The sequence below is a fragment of the Peromyscus californicus genome, unplaced genomic scaffold, assembly GCF_007827085.1.
Source record: "Peromyscus californicus insignis strain IS unplaced genomic scaffold, ASM782708v3 Scaffold_11__1_contigs__length_118956290, whole genome shotgun sequence".
Taxonomy (NCBI): domain Eukaryota; kingdom Metazoa; phylum Chordata; class Mammalia; order Rodentia; family Cricetidae; genus Peromyscus; species Peromyscus californicus.
In genome coordinates, this window is record NW_026294402.1 from 66175807 (window position 1) to 66188048 (window position 12242).

Consider the following 12242-nt stretch of genomic DNA (forward strand, 5'->3'; position numbering starts at 1 on the left):
CATTCAGCAGTTGCTCAGGAACACCCTCGCTGTGGTGCTGGTGGGGCCTCATTCAGATTCTGGTTGTGGGACTTTGGCCTAAGTTGGAATTGGCAGTGAGTCTAGGAATCCTCATTTTAATAAACTTTTCTAGGAATTCTTCACCCATGGTCAAGAGTCAGTGGTTTGCTTGGATTGGATTAGATGGGTCACACTCCACACCCCACTTAGAACTTCACAATGCTGAGTGTGTTAATTGTGCCGAAACAAGATGTGTATACATAGAAGGCCACCCACATCGTCTTCTAGAAGCACAGTTTCACGGCAGCCGTTCTTCCAGGCTTTTCCCACATGACCCAGTGCTGCTCAGCAAGCTCTGATGAGCTCCCGTGCTGTGACACCTGACTTGTTTGGGGTGAAAACCTTAAGTGTTGCCTCCTTATGCTCCAGAAATCACAGATTATTGGGCACGGATATAGTCTTCATTTTGCTTCTGTTTTCCCCTTAACTTCTTCTACTCCTCTTCATCATTCCTTCCAGGCTCTGATTATGTTGAATTTTAATTTATTTATCCCCAGTGCATCTATTTTACTTTAAAAACTATTAAGTCATATCTTAGTCAGTCATATAGGTTCAAAGTAATTTTCATGCTAGTAGTCCACAAAGGACAACCAAGAGCTATATGGCACAGTTAACCTATACCATAACATTTTACTTGCTTAGTATATTGTTACTAATGGGTTTATTGAGGCATAGTCTAGGTCCAGTAGATCTCATGTATTTAAAGTACAGCAGGCATGTGTGACCATCCACCTGTGAGAACATAAGCTCAGTCAGTGCATGCAGTCACCACACTTAGAAGTCTTCTCCCATCTTTCCCTCCATCCCAGTCCTTACACTTCTGGGTACTTTATACTTTTTGATAAGTTACTTTCATTTTCTACAAGTTTATGTGAATGGACACTGACAGTATCAATAGCTATTTTCTCTTAGAGTAATTAATTTGAGATTCACTTGTGTTGCTGTATATTTCTACTAATTCTTACTGCTGAACAATATTTCATTTTATGTATAGATCACAATTTGACTATCCTGTCAACCGTTGATGGACATTTGAGTTGCTTCCAGATTGGGTTTAGTACAAATAAAAACCTTTTCATGGACACATCTTTCCTATTTCCTCCCCTAACCCGTGTGTGTGTGTGTGTGTGTGTGTGTGTGTGTGTGTGTGTGTGTGTGTGTATTTGTGTGTGTGTACCTAGGGATAGAATGACTATATCATGGCAGGTTCTCATACCATTTTGTATTTCTATGCAATGGAAACACTTCCAACTCCCCTACATCTTCACCAGCATTTGATGTGGTTGGTCTTTTTAATTTAAGCCATTCAGATAGCTGGATGGTATTAATATCAGTGTGGTTTCATTTAGAATTCTCAATAATTAAGCATTTTTCTTTTATATATTTGTCACCATGCACTATCTTTGGTGGGGTTTCTTTTCATCTTTGCCCCTTGGGAAGGGGAATATTGTTTTCTTACTTTTGAATTCTGTAAGCTCTTTGTATATTCTGGGTACAAGTTGTTTATATTTTGCAGCTCTTTCCTACAGTCTGTGGTCTCTCTCTAATTGTCTTAACAGTAGTTTGGAGGAGACCAGTTGCTCTTGGGCTTGATGAGTTCTAGTCCAGCAATATTTTCTTTTATAGATCAGGGTTTGGGCACTATGTCTAAGAAACATTTACCTGACTTAAGAGCTCAAAGATTGCCCCTATTTCTCCATGTGGGGATTTTTGGTTTTGCTTTACATTTAGGTATATGCACTTTTGAGTTAATTTTTGTGTTTGTTGTGAGGTAGAGATTGGCGTTCTTTCTTATTGATATGAATGGCTGTAGCTGCCACTACTTCTTGAAAAGATGTTCTCCTCCACTGGATCACCCTGTGTCTTTCTCAAGCATGGGTATCCACATTTGTTTGGCCCTTTCTAGACTGTTCTATTGCACTTGTCTGTGTTTGCATTCACCGACACCACATGATTTTGATGGCAACAACTTTATAAAAACAGGAGAAAGTATTCAATAACTGAGCACTCAGGCTTTAAAGGTAGAGACAGTCTATGGAAAAGAGAGACAGAGGGAGTGTCGTGGTTCGAATAAGAACCTCAACAAGCTCATCTATTTGAATGCTTAGTCACTTAGAGAGTAGAATTGTTTGAAAGGCTTAGAAGGATTCGGGTGTAGCCTTGGAGGAGGTGTGTCACTGGGGACAGGATTTGAGGTTTCAAAAGCCCATGCCAGGCTCAGTCTCTTTCTCTGTCTTCCTGCTGCTTGTGGATCAAGCTGTAGCTTCAGCTACTGTTCCAGTACCCTGTGTGCTGCCATACCCCCACCATGATGATAATGGACTAAATCTTGAAACTGTAAGCCATCCTCAATTAAATTCTTTTAGAAGAGTTGCCTTGGGTAGTGTCTCTTCACCATAGTAAAACACTGAATAAGACAAGGAGGAAGCCAGGATGGTTTGGGAAAGAGAACCAGGTAGAAGTAGACCTGTGACATGCTTGGCTGGTAGGAACATGTACCACACTGAGAACCACACTCCAGTGCGCATTGTTTCAGCTAACTTTTTCCAGTAGAATATACATTTGCTATTTCTCAAGGAGGTTTATATTCATTTAGAGGGGAACCAGTTCTGTGGCTTTTGAGGTATCTTCTTGTTTTCTCCGTGAATGACATCAGTGGCAGATGTCACGAGACCTTAACTAGAACATGAAAATCAAGTTGTGACTCATCTGTTCTTTTTGAACTTTGTTGATTACTTGGGAAATCACATAGATTCTTCTAGATCGAACATGTCACTTAAAAGTAGATTTGATCATAGCTTCTGTTAGGATTGTTCCAGGGACAGGGAACCTGTTGACACATCACAAAACATCTGCAACAGTCTGAAACTATAAGCTTAGTTGAAGTGGCTGCTTTCCATTTTACTTTAGCAAAAACCTTCAGAAAGCAAACAGTACTCCGATTCAAGATAGGATTAACTTCTCCTTATACAGCTAAATGCATAAGCAGTACACGTAAATATTTAATAAGTGAATATGAAAGTCCTCTTATAAACACAGAGTCAATAAACATCTTCAACAAAGAACAGGAAGACGGTTTGCATTTTGTTTGATATGATGTATTTTTTTCATTCAGTTAGAGTAGCAAAACCATGATTTCATCATTAGTCAACAAGATAGTAGGGAGACCATCAAAGCAGACTACAGGAAAGTCCTGATTGATCTGTGCCAAGCCAATGTTTGTAGCTAGCAGCTGTGTTACCACTGATGCTAATTCACGCAGTGGGATTCCCCTTTCATTTCCCAAGTTGGGTGACTGTCCTGTTATATGATGCAAGCCCATTGCGCTGCTGGAGTGATGAATTAGGTCAGCTCTCTTTTCTCTCTGGCCTCATCCCTCATAGGCAGGTTGCGGTCTGGGACAGTTTCAGCTTTTTTTTTCTTAAAACAGAACAAAACAGCAAAGGTAGTGAATCAAAGGATTTTTAATGAAAAAAAAAATTACTAGTTTGATGTGACAAAATGTTCAACTGTACAGGTTTTTAATTGTGAGCTTTCTTTTCTTTTTTAAAATTTTTCAGTCACGAATAGCAAAGACTAAGAGGATGTGTGCTTCTGTCTCTTCTGACTGAGGTACTCTGGTTTCCTCTCTGATTTGCTGAAGCAGGGATTCTCTCCAGGCTGAGACTGAATGGTCAGGTCCTAAGAAGCCTGTCCCTGTAGCTCAGCTACTTAGTGGGACATGCATCTTTCTGACTTGAGTAAATCGTACTTCTTCCTATCAAAGTAACGTAAGAAATCAAACCTTGAGTTTTTTCTTATTGATCTGAAATAAAGAAGTGTTATGGAACAGAAGGATGACGTGGAGCAGACAGCTGACTTAGACTTGGTTGGTCATAAGAGCCTGTGCATAATGGTCAGATTCCTGCATAGCAGAAGATCCCCGGTCACAGCACATCCAGAGAAAAGGAGCCACCACAAAGAGACGCTGTGGTGGGAAAAGCTCGAAGCTCCCTGTGGGCATTCTAGGTCCAGTCAGGCTCTGCTACTCCACAGGGACCGGTCACTAAGTCATTCCTAAACCTCTTGGAGTCCTGTTTTCTTCCAGCTATAAAATGGAGGGACAACTCTTGCTTCTCACAGTTGCTGTGAAGATGAAAATAATGTGTACGAAAACGAACAGCATAGAAGAGGCACTGAGTCAACAGTAACATTAGAATGGAGCTGTGATGAGAGGTGACAGCTGTCCCGCAAGAGGGGTTTCAGCTTGTTTTGTTTTTTGACACCCCTCCCCCAGGTTCTTTTACCGTTCTGGGAATTGAACCTTGGGCTTTATACATGTTAGGTGAGCACCCTGCCACTGAGCTATGTCCCCAGCCTGCTCCCATGATTCTTAGTGGTAGTGGTACATTTGAATACTCTTGGGATCTTTGGAAAAACAGCCACAGCTCTGAACCCTCAAGCCCAAGCTGTATGCTCTGAAGATAGAGCCCAGACACAGAAAAGGCTGTGAGTGCCTGAGCTTCCTAGGTACAGTCAGTTTTCCAACTGTGCAGCATCCCCTGCATGGGATGTGAAGCTAGATGAGGAAGAGGGGAGCTCAAGACCCTGCTAGCTGCAAGCTCAGCCTGCTATGGGCTTTCTACAGTGTCTCACCTCTGTCACCCTCACTTCCAGAACCTTGCTGGGGTTCACTGACTCAGCAAATGTGACACACACACACACACACACACACACACACACACACACACACACACACACACATCAGGTAGAGCCCCTGCACTGACAAGTTCAGTCTTGTGAGGAAGACAGACAGCTGGTAAGCTAGTACAGGGTGAGAGTTATGGGCAAAGCACGGTGGGATGGGAGGAGATGGCACCAAGGAAAGGTGGGAGAAGGAACTAGCAGCTCAGAGGAGGTGCCCCGAGGGAGGTCTGTGAGGACTTGATCCAGTAAGCCAAGGGACGAAAGCCTTGCCTGCAGATGAAGGGGTTCTCGTTCAAAGACCCAGAGCCTGTTCCAGGAAGCGCGTGTGGTTTTCGTGGGCTTCTAGTGGTAGATGGGTGGTGGAGAGGATCGTGGGAACAAAGGCCAGATGCATATTCATGGTTGTATTGATTTCTATAATCTGCATAATCTGCATTTCACAGACAGTGTTTTCAAATTGTTTTTACCACAGAAAAGTTGCCTTGGGTTCTGATTCTTTCTGGTGAAAATCGAACAGATTAATTTGGTTTGTTTCTTGGTATTTCAGAAGGACGAGAAGTGCACACTACATGTACTTTTTTGCCATTTCCATCTAAGCTAGAACCAGGAAGTACAGCCCTGGAAGTCCAGAAGGAAGAGGAAAGAATCAGTCAGTGTATTTGGGGTGTAGTAAGAAATGAACATATACTAGAGAAAGCTGGCACCTTCAGAAAGTGGACTGAGATCTTTTGTCCAGGTCTGTTTTCTGTTTCTGAAAAGGCATCTTAGCTCTGAGAAGGGACCCACCTTAATTAAGGTAATTAATTCATGAAAATTTGTAACCAACTTCAGAAACTGTAGAGAGCAAACACCTTGTATGAACATGGCCTTGGAAAGCCTTTTGTGTTCTTTTTTTTCCCTTTGGTCCTGGATAACAAATTATTTTCTTTGTGAAGAACCAAATTACCTTCACCTCACTGTCGCATTGCCGTGAACAGGATTCTGGAGTACTGCGGCTCTTGTAGGGATACTCCTAATATCAATCTTGAAGTCTATTCAAACAAGTATGGGAGGCAGAGTTGGTCTGTGCCAACATTCCTGCTGAGAATTAGCCCAGTTTCACATGTGTGTGGGAACCCCCACTCACCACCGTGCCTGCTTGGGGAACACAGATAGAGCTGGATTCTCTGCAGGGAGTGCGGCCTTAGGAAACAATGATAGCCACGCTATCGCTTACTCTTTCATAAGGAGGATTGTGTGGGGAAACTCAAAACAGACCAGCTTTTCTACTGGCCTCAACAGCTGTGGTGCTCTTGGGAAAAGCTACTTCTGTTCCTTATGGCAAGAAAAACACAGTTTCTGAGTGAGTACAGGCCCCAGGAGTCCCATCTGTCCTTTTAAACTCCAGTTAACCAGAGTGCTAAGGGACGCATTTGCTGCTGGGTTGAGCTTTCATTCTGCAGGTGAAGAAACTGAAGCCAGGGAACGTGAAGGGGCAGTTCCAAACTGAAGTTTGTTAGGAGCAAACCCACCTTATAGTACCCAGGACTTCCCTCCCCTCCCCTCTCCTCCCCTCCTCTTCCCATTCCTTCCTTTCCTTTTCTTTTTTAAGGCAATCTCGTCACGTAACTCTGGCTGGCCTGGAACTAGCTGTGTAGACTAGACTGGAGATCTGTCTGACTCTGCTTCCTGAGTGCTAGCCGTAAAGGCATGGGCCACCATGCCTGGCAAGCCTAGGACTTCGAATCCTTAAGAACCGAACTACTCCATAAACCTCCATATGGTTATGCTTACCAGGCACATCATCCCAGAGATGGGACGGGATGATAGGAGTGTACTGTGAAACCTTTTCAGACAATGGCCTGAAAACCAGGTCCTTATGCTCTATTTATGCCATTTACAAGATTGTTTCCCAAACTGTATGATTTTTCTCTTTTCATCTATATGTATATTGCCTATTTCATTCAAATTGGCATAGCTTTCATACAGTTTGCCCATTATCTTGACCTTTAAGTCTCCTTTATTCACGAGGCACTTCCTACCTTCTGGACATGTAGGAAGGGGTGTGGAACATGCTCCTGTGGAACTACACTCCAACCCTCCCGCATAAGAAGGGAAGTGAACTCCAGGGATTTGTCTTGTTTACAATCACTGCTTCTTAGACTTTCAAATCCCATAGGTTTAGACTGACACCTTTCCAAGGAATTGTGTATGTAATACCTTAGCGTGATTTTCATGGCTTGCAGACATGTTAGCACAGGTTCGCCCTGGACTCTGATTTTAAGCACACCATTTTCCCCTGCTTTGGGGTTGCATTGGTTCTGTTTTCCCTTTGTAATAATGGTAGTAAGGAATACTTTGGAGTCACCTAACCTCTCTCCACTCTCCAATCCATGGAAGAGTCACGTGTTGGTGGTATCTTTGTCAGAGAGTTTGATCTGTAAACTAAGAACACCTTGGGTAGGCCTATGATGCCCGACCCTGCAATTGATAAAGATTGTTGCATCCTTGCCCTGTTCCATAGGGAAGGATCAGAGTGGCCTAACTGAGTGGGTTGTAGTGAAGAATTACATTAATATAAAAGTACTTTTATGGCTTAATCTGTTTGGTCCTAGTATTAAATTAGAGCCAGGTTTTTCAAAGTGTACTTCAGAGCCAGCCACACTTGTTGGATACCTTCTAGGTTTCCATGAGAGTCTCTCTGGTTGCCCATTCCCTGTTGGTGAGAGACTAAGTCAGCCTTGCACCTGCCAAAGAGTAGAACTGTGAGAATGCGCTGAACGAAGGCATTCTGTAGCAGGTGCATTTTTAGAATTGTTCTGTTCTCAGACCACCCCAGATGGAAGCGCCTCTCTCATTGCTACCAAATCCATCTCTCCTGGAGGCTGAACTACAACTTGACCTTTGTCCAGAAACAAAGAAGAAAGGCACTATTCAGCCTATATTTGTCCTGCAATATTTATCATAAATAATCTTGGTTTCTAAGGAAAGGCTGGCATAGGAAAAATTATTCTCTGGTGATCACGGACTGTAAAGTTACTGGAGCCATGAAAATAATCATTGGCCAACATACCTAGTGGCAAAACCTGACCCCTCACAGAACAGTCTGGTGGACTGTTCATCTCTGATGAGTGTCAGGGAGTGAGGCTCAGAGAAAAGCAGGCCAGCTAGGCTGGCACTTTCTTTACAGGCCCTAAGCATTTAGTCAACATCTGGCTCAGTGTAAAATCCATGGCTTCCCTTTGATGCAGCTTCTTTCTTAAATACAGGAGCTGTTGTTCTCCTTTCCCATCAGTTTGGAGTGTGGTGATAAGATCTGGTGGTTTGTGACACACACTGCATCCTTAGTGACATAGAAAAGGAGGAGAACAGAGGACAGAATAGGGAGGGATGGGCAGGCCCCTAATCTTGGGCCTTATAGTCAGCCTGCTGCTGAGCAGCTAGGTAACCTGCTAATTAATGTTTATTAGTTTCTGACTCTTAAATCTGCTGTTCTCTAGAGTGAGATAATATGTCCCCCAGGGGTTTGTGGGCAGCATAAATGAATCAGGACATGTAAAGGTCTGCCCTAGACTCACATCATGAATGACATGTTCATGAATTTCACTAACTGTCATCTTTGACAAATCACTTATTTATCTCCCAAGACTTTAGAATGTACCCACATCAATTACAAAGAGCAGAGAGAGCCAAGCACATGGAAATTCCTCACAAGAGCAAGCAGTCACCGATGGCCAAGTCTTCAGGGACTCCTCATAGGTGATGGCATGGAGTTAAAGAGCAGCTGGTTCTTGAACTGCCCATCGACAGGTTCCCCCTTCTCCTAGAGTCTCAGACTCTAGACATAATTTCTACTTTACACTGTTGTCTGTCAGACCAAAGGGCCAGAGACTGCCTTTGTGTCTGCGTGTTTTCTTCTCAGAAGAGAGAGAAAGCATATTTGCTTTTCTGGAAACAGCCTTTACTGAGCCCAGGTATTCCTAGGTACTTCGCCTAGGGATACAAGAGGCCTAAGCTGGCAGGATAGCAAAGGAGAACTTTGGCTGGTGAACCACAATGAGTCTATTAATATTCGTGATCAGATTTTAGCATTTACTACACCTTGATGAGTAACATTTTTGTGCAAAACAAGAAACTAATTCTGTGTCTTTCAGAGATATGACTTCTCTGAAACAACAAATTATTGTTCTCTGGTGATCATGGACTGTATAGTTACTGCAGACATGAAAACTGTCATTGGACAAAAATACCTTGTGACCAAAAAAAAAAAAAAAAAAAAAAAAGATTATTTCCTCGGAATGAGCACATTTTTTCTTAAAAGAAAAAAACATGATCATGGGGCAGAATCACAGTGCAACACGAAGGCATTCATCCCAATTAGTGCACAATATTGGCAACTGGGGCTTTTCCTGAAGCAATTACCATACATGTAGATAGTTGGGGAGATCTGGGGGAGACACACATTGGTGAGCCTGGTAGCACCTCCTCTTACAGCCGCCTGGATGTCTCTGCATGAAGAACAGGCCCTCCTTGCTCCTCACCCTTGTATGTGTTTAGGATGTATGGACACTTACAGTGTGCTAGACTGGGTTCTGAGAGCTGTCTGTGTTAAATCACTGTATCACGGCACTTCTAAACTCTAATGCACGTACTCTTTTTATCCCCATTTGCAGAGCAGGGGACCAAAGTTCAGAAAGCTGACCCAGTTTCTCAAGACCCCACAGTTGAGTACAAGGCAGTGAAAACTCCAGGCAGTCTAGGTGGGGGGTCTTTTCTCTTACCTACACCTCTCCAGTGTCTGAGAACTCATTATCCTGCTGTGGAGTCTCAGTAAAGCCACTGAAACACCAGGCGTAAGCATAAAGGTAGCTTTTCTCTTCTCAAGACTTTTAAATGTTTTATTTCTCGGTAGAATTCCATACAAGTAACGTTTCCTCGGCACAGGACCCAACTTCCTGTATAGGCTACATGACAGCTCAGCATTTGCATGAAGTGACCTGTGTTAATCAGTATGATTCAGCCTCGTGTTGCAAGTGGATCCTCTGAGGCCATCATTGAGGTGTAGTTTTTGCACAGGACATCCATCAGTAACCTCTGCCAAAGGGAAGACAACCACAGGCAGGCCTGACAACATTAGCCACCCACATTGGGCATGGCGGAGCATATATGGCACTGCAGTGAGGTCCTGTGCTGGACAGGGCCTTTATAGCCTGCTGCCATCGATGAGTGGATGCAGGTCATCCCCAAAGTGTCCATCTCTGCCTAGGCAGACCCTGAGGGGTCTGGCTGCCTCAGTCTTTCCTCTGAAAGCATCCTCAGCCCCTGAGGTACCATGTTCTTTCTTGAGCAGAGCCTCTCTATGACACATCCCTGTTTCCACTGGACAGGTTCAGTTTCATAACTGATATCCACTTAGTGTCAAATGGTTTCTCTTTAAACAGCCTCTTGTTCACTTGAATTCTAGATGAATAGGCATTTACACTAACACACTAGTTAGAAACAGACTCTCAACTATCTAGAACACTTTAGCCCAAAGCAGAGGCAAAGGCATAAGACTTGGTAGTTTTGGAGGTAAATGAACAGGGTTTTTTTTTTTTGTCTTGATATGGTAACTTTCAAGGGGGGTCAATTGGCCTCCCCTCCCCCCAGAGGCTATAGTCCCAAGGAAAGACCATAATGTGGTGGTGAAACTTTTAATCACATATTACTTGCTATTTATCTCCAACAAAACCTTCTGGCCTGTGTCTCCCATGATGAAAGGAAATCGTTATTTCCATCCTCTTCAACATACGTGTTCAACTGCATCCCAGCTGCCTGTTTCATCCTCCCAAGTTGACCACAAAAGTTGTCCCTTGGGAGGGATCATTTTGCCTTTAGGATCAATTAACTACCATGGCCTGTTGTTGCCTGGAGCTGGCTTGACCTCTGACTGCGGCGGTGCAAGGTGCATCAACCCTCTGCATTCCCTTCCTTTCAGGTTGGCAAGCTGATTCAAGAAGCAGCCGGAAGAAGTAACTTAAAGAGAGTGACTCTGGAGCTCGGGGGGAAAAGCCCTAATATTATTTTTGCCGATGCTGACTGTAAGTGGCCCACAGATCTCTTGCGTGTGTCAGAATGCTACTCTTCACGTTCTTCTTCTGTATGTCTACTCTTGATGGAATAGCAAGGGTTAGGTCTCTGAAGTAAAGGTCATCACAATTCTCTGAGGAGATGATTATTTCATATAGGAGAAAGAACACCTAGCCAACCATTGACCAGTCTAGGGACATTTTGACTTTCTGGTGTTGTAGGATAGGGTAGAAAAGGTGAAGGTTTGGTCATTAATATGTAATAGAAAGAGCAACATTCTAAGATTCTGATACCTCAAATAGAGTTTCTGCTTAGAGTTAAGAAATCTGAAACTTTTCATCTGGGTCTGTCATCTTTTCAGCTGGCTGGCCAATCATCAAAAAGGAAATGCTGCTTCCAGAGCACTGGCTACATTTTCCAAACCCATACCAGCTTCTCTACTTAACTCATGCTGACCCCTTCCCCTTGCTCCCAGGACTTTGGGTGGGACAAACCTTACCAGACGCATAGATGGTAACCTAGGCAACCCTTCCAGGAAGAGACCACCTAGTCTGTGTGCTCTTGTCCTGAAAGACTCTCCAGAATGAAATTCCAGAACCCCCTTCAGTCATTCCTTTTCTTCTTCACGCCCTCCAGGCAGCACTCTTTCTCAGTTCTGCGTTGGAGAAGTCAGGAGAGAGAAGACAGTGACTGAAACCACACACCACTTGGGCTTTGCAGAGTGCGCCTTTAGCTTCCTTGTCAAGATTAGAGACCGTGGGGCTGGAGAGATAGAACTTGCTGCTGTTCAGTGGACCTGAGTTCCATTCCTAGCATCCATGTGGTTTACAGACAGGTGGTTTACAGCTGTCTGTAACCCAAGCTTCAGAGCACGTGCACTCGTGTGCACACACCTACATGTAGACAGCAATACCTACACAGAATTAAAAATAATAAAAATCAATCTCAAAAAAGTCAGCTCTTGTTCCTCTTCCTCTTGAGGACCGGGCAGTCAACTGTCACACTGACTCAGTCATCTAGCAACCAGCATACAGATTTATCAATAGTACTTTGAAGTGTAAGCCATCAGAAAGGAGGGGGAAATAATTATCACACTGATGTTGAACAATTCCACATAGAGAGAAGATGGAGTATCTGCAAAGGATCACTCCTGTTACAGTTTAATCACCAAAATGGTCATTAAACATACAAGATCTAGTTGGTCGGGAGTCCTAAGTGGGCAGGACTTAGGCCAAACGCATGGAATATATGTTTACTTTTTCAACCATTACACTAATCTTAAAAAGACACATTAAAACTCTGACTTCTGATTTTCCTTAAAACTGGAAAGGTTTGGTAAGCTCTGGGCTTACATTCATGTATGCTAGCAGTCAATTGTGATGGCTTCTGTTAGTCTCCACTGCATTTCTTGAACTGGAAGAATCACAGTTATCCTGAGTCTTTTGTAT

At 43.4% G+C, this 12242-nt stretch overlaps 1 protein-coding gene across 2 annotated transcripts in view; it reads left to right on the forward strand.

Moving 5' to 3' along the window:
- Aldh1a2 (aldehyde dehydrogenase 1 family member A2) overlaps nucleotides 1-12242 on the forward strand; it is a 113051-nt gene that overhangs the window by 89430 nt on the left and 11379 nt on the right. For both annotated transcript variants that reach the window (XM_052713746.1, XM_052713737.1), the window contains exon 8: nucleotides 10703-10805. In XM_052713746.1, the coding sequence (XP_052569706.1) occupies nucleotides 10703-10805 (103 nt within the window). The remainder of the gene's footprint in view (nucleotides 1-10702; nucleotides 10806-12242) is intronic.